This window comes from Cyprinodon variegatus, unplaced genomic scaffold, assembly GCF_000732505.1.
Source record: "Cyprinodon variegatus isolate N-32 unplaced genomic scaffold, C_variegatus-1.0 Scaffold1374, whole genome shotgun sequence".
Taxonomy (NCBI): domain Eukaryota; kingdom Metazoa; phylum Chordata; class Actinopteri; order Cyprinodontiformes; family Cyprinodontidae; genus Cyprinodon; species Cyprinodon variegatus.
This window is the reverse complement of record NW_015151827.1, coordinates 151207-154069: the sequence shown is the minus strand read 5'-3', so window position 1 is coordinate 154069 and position 2863 is coordinate 151207. Positions and strand designations below refer to the sequence as shown.

Sequence of the window (2863 nt, the reverse complement as noted above, 5' to 3'; positions counted from 1 at the left end):
TGGGTGTACTATTCCTTTAAGGATCTCTCACATATAATGGGTTGTTCAAGATTACAATATCTAATGAGAACAAAAACATGTTGATCCCATATTCATTTGATTTTTTCTTATGGTCTGCAGTAGCTAACATTTGAAAGATTTTTCTGTTTTCAAGATGGAGATCTTCTCCTGGTGAGCCCCGTCCATCCTGTGACTGAAGGAGGTTCTGTTACTCTGAGCTGCAGACTTAGAGGACATAATACACTTTCCAATGTGTTTTTCTATCACAATGACAAACTGGTAAAAAATGACAGCAGAGGGGAGCTAAACATCTCTGCAGTGTCTCAGTCAGACGAAGGCTTCTACAAGTGTGAACATTCAGGAAAAGCTTCACCACAGAGCTGGATGGCAGTAAAATGTAAGAACATATATCTTAGAACATTATTTGATGTAATATTGTATTTGATTTTAATCTCTAATATTTTTTATTGTTAAAAATCCCTTAAAGATGCTACCCACATGCTTGAAAATCCGTCACTGCCAATACCACTGATTGTTGGAGCACTCAGTGGAAAACTGCTTATCATCTTTCTGCTCCTGCTGGGCCACTTCAGAGACAGAAAAGGTGAGTCCCCTTTTGTTATGGAAGACATGCTACTTGATAATCATTATTTGTATGCTTCTCTATGCTAAATGGCTTCAAGGGCTTCTAGATTCCTCACAGTCATCCATACATGCACCCTCTCATCATGTTAAACTACACTGTAATTGTAGATTCCCCACAGTAAACTGAAAGTAGTGAGGCTTCTATACAATCACCACTTTTTTTTTCTCTAATTATGTGAACCCTTTTTAATCTGCAATAAAGTTTGAATAATATTCTGTTTCCTAAAGAGAATGTACTATGTAAATTCTTTTATAAATTATTATTGTAAAGGCAAAGAGTTAGAGGTGACATTGGGTCGTTTTTGTTAGTTTTACTTTGGTTTTCTTTTTTTTGCTTTAGGAGTTCGGACTGCTTGATGTTATGTTTCTTTCTAAAAATAAAAAGAGTCAGTACAAACTAGAAAGCACTTGGAGACCTGAGATCTCCACCAAGCAGCTATTTTTTTTTTACATTCTAACCCAAAACTACCTTAAAACATTACCTTGTTGTAAAAGGTAAATATAGCATTATTATGAAAAAGGCACTTAAGGGAAATAAATGCAATCAAAATATAAACCTTATTTTCTCATCACAGATGATGGGAGTTAGTTTGTAAATTAAACAATGATTTTAGACCTTAAAGTCATAGCAAAATAAGTAATATACTTTGGTGAGTTTTTCACATTAGAGCCACTAAAATGCATCTAAATGCATTTCCCTTAGAGGTCCCCTGTAAAATGTCCGACCTTCTGAAGTGACTTCAGATGTTTCTAGACAACTTTTGACTGTCAAGAAATACACTATTTGGGGATACAGCTGTATTTATTTTAATTTTTATTTTTAATAACAGTGGAGGGTGGAATAATGCACACATTTTTTTGAAGAAAAAGCCATCACATGCACTTGAAACACAATAATAAATCTGCCTTATCCTTGTTTATTTTGATTTTCTTTCAGCTTCGTGAGGAGAACTATTTTACCAACGGAACAAGGATGTCTTAAATAGAACAATGAAAGCAATGAATCGAAAGTGGCCAGTACTATGACCGACATGTTTAGTTAATTTTTAATTGCCATTTTATTTTGTTGTTTTACCCAAATTAGATATTGTTTCTCATTTCATCAAAGTTCTCCACTGTTGTCTTGGTGGATCCGCAGCTTAATCGATTATTTTATTTCTGTCCTTTCCAACTTTGTAAGCAATGCATTTTGTAATCTTTAGCTAAAACCATGGTAGATATGTGTACTTTTCTATGTTAAGATTTTTAATTTACTAAGAAAATTTTGGGAAATTTTTGCAACCAAATGTTAATAAATAAATTATGTTTTTAAATTACTTTATTTAGTATCGATGCACTGTAAAGCTGTTCTGCAGAGTGTAACTATCAACTCTTGGATGGAAGTAAAACTGAGGGATCAGAAATAATTTGTGAAATTCAGAGAGACCAGCAAAAAAAAAAATTCTGTGTCTATGTTACAGTAATTTTATTTTGCCATTTAACTTCTGAGAAGGATTAGAAACTATATGGTGTTTGAATGGGAAACAATAGCATTAACCAATCCTAACCCAAACATTTTCTTTTGTAGAATTCCTTTCAGTTAGATATAGAACAGACATAAAGGTTTTTCATATGTTGCATCTCCAAAGCTCTGGAACGACCTGCCTCAGCACATCAGATAGACCTCTTCTCAGATTTTTAAATCTCTTATCAAAACCCACCTTTTCTCCTTGGGTTTTAACACCTAGCAAGACAGTTGGTTTGATATATTTTTTATTGCTTTTATCTTTTACTCAATGTTATTGATTTGGTTGTGTGAATGTTACTTTTACCCATGTTTGATCGTAACAGTTTTAGCTGTTTTGTTTTTTATCTGTAATGTTTTAGGTTTTGTTTTTCACGTATACATTTTTTTTTTATTGTACAGCACTTTGGTCAGCTGCGGTTGTTTTTAAGTGCTTAAATAAAATTGGATTGCATTAAATCTGGACACACCCTTTTTAAAGCAGTACTAAAGAACTTTCAGTTTTGGTTGATTTTGGCTAAGCTAGTAAAACATAGAGTCTCATAGGGAAAGTTAGTTGCATCAAATTCCATCTTTTAAGCAAATAAGGAAAGTGACAAATGCCTTAAAGCAGTCTGCACATTTGTAGTTGTTTTGTGTGGCAGGGCTACTGCCATCTTCTTCAAAGTTGCTTAGTGTGACAGACGTGTCATTGAACTAGTCACAAAATTTATG

The 2863-nt window shown here is 33.5% G+C and overlaps 1 protein-coding gene across 1 annotated transcript in view; it reads left to right on the top strand.

The window, feature by feature from the left end:
- Nucleotides 1–2505, top strand: part of LOC107103078 — a 20722-nt gene extending 18217 nt beyond the window's left edge. Inside the window, exons 5-7 of the mRNA XM_015402598.1 lie at nucleotides 155–397; nucleotides 488–604; nucleotides 1583–2505. Coding sequence (XP_015258084.1) covers nucleotides 155–397; nucleotides 488–604; nucleotides 1583–1590 — 368 coding nt within the window. The 3' untranslated portion in view covers nucleotides 1591–2505. The remainder of the gene's footprint in view (nucleotides 1–154; nucleotides 398–487; nucleotides 605–1582) is intronic.
- Nucleotides 2506–2863: the final 358 nt, after the last annotated feature.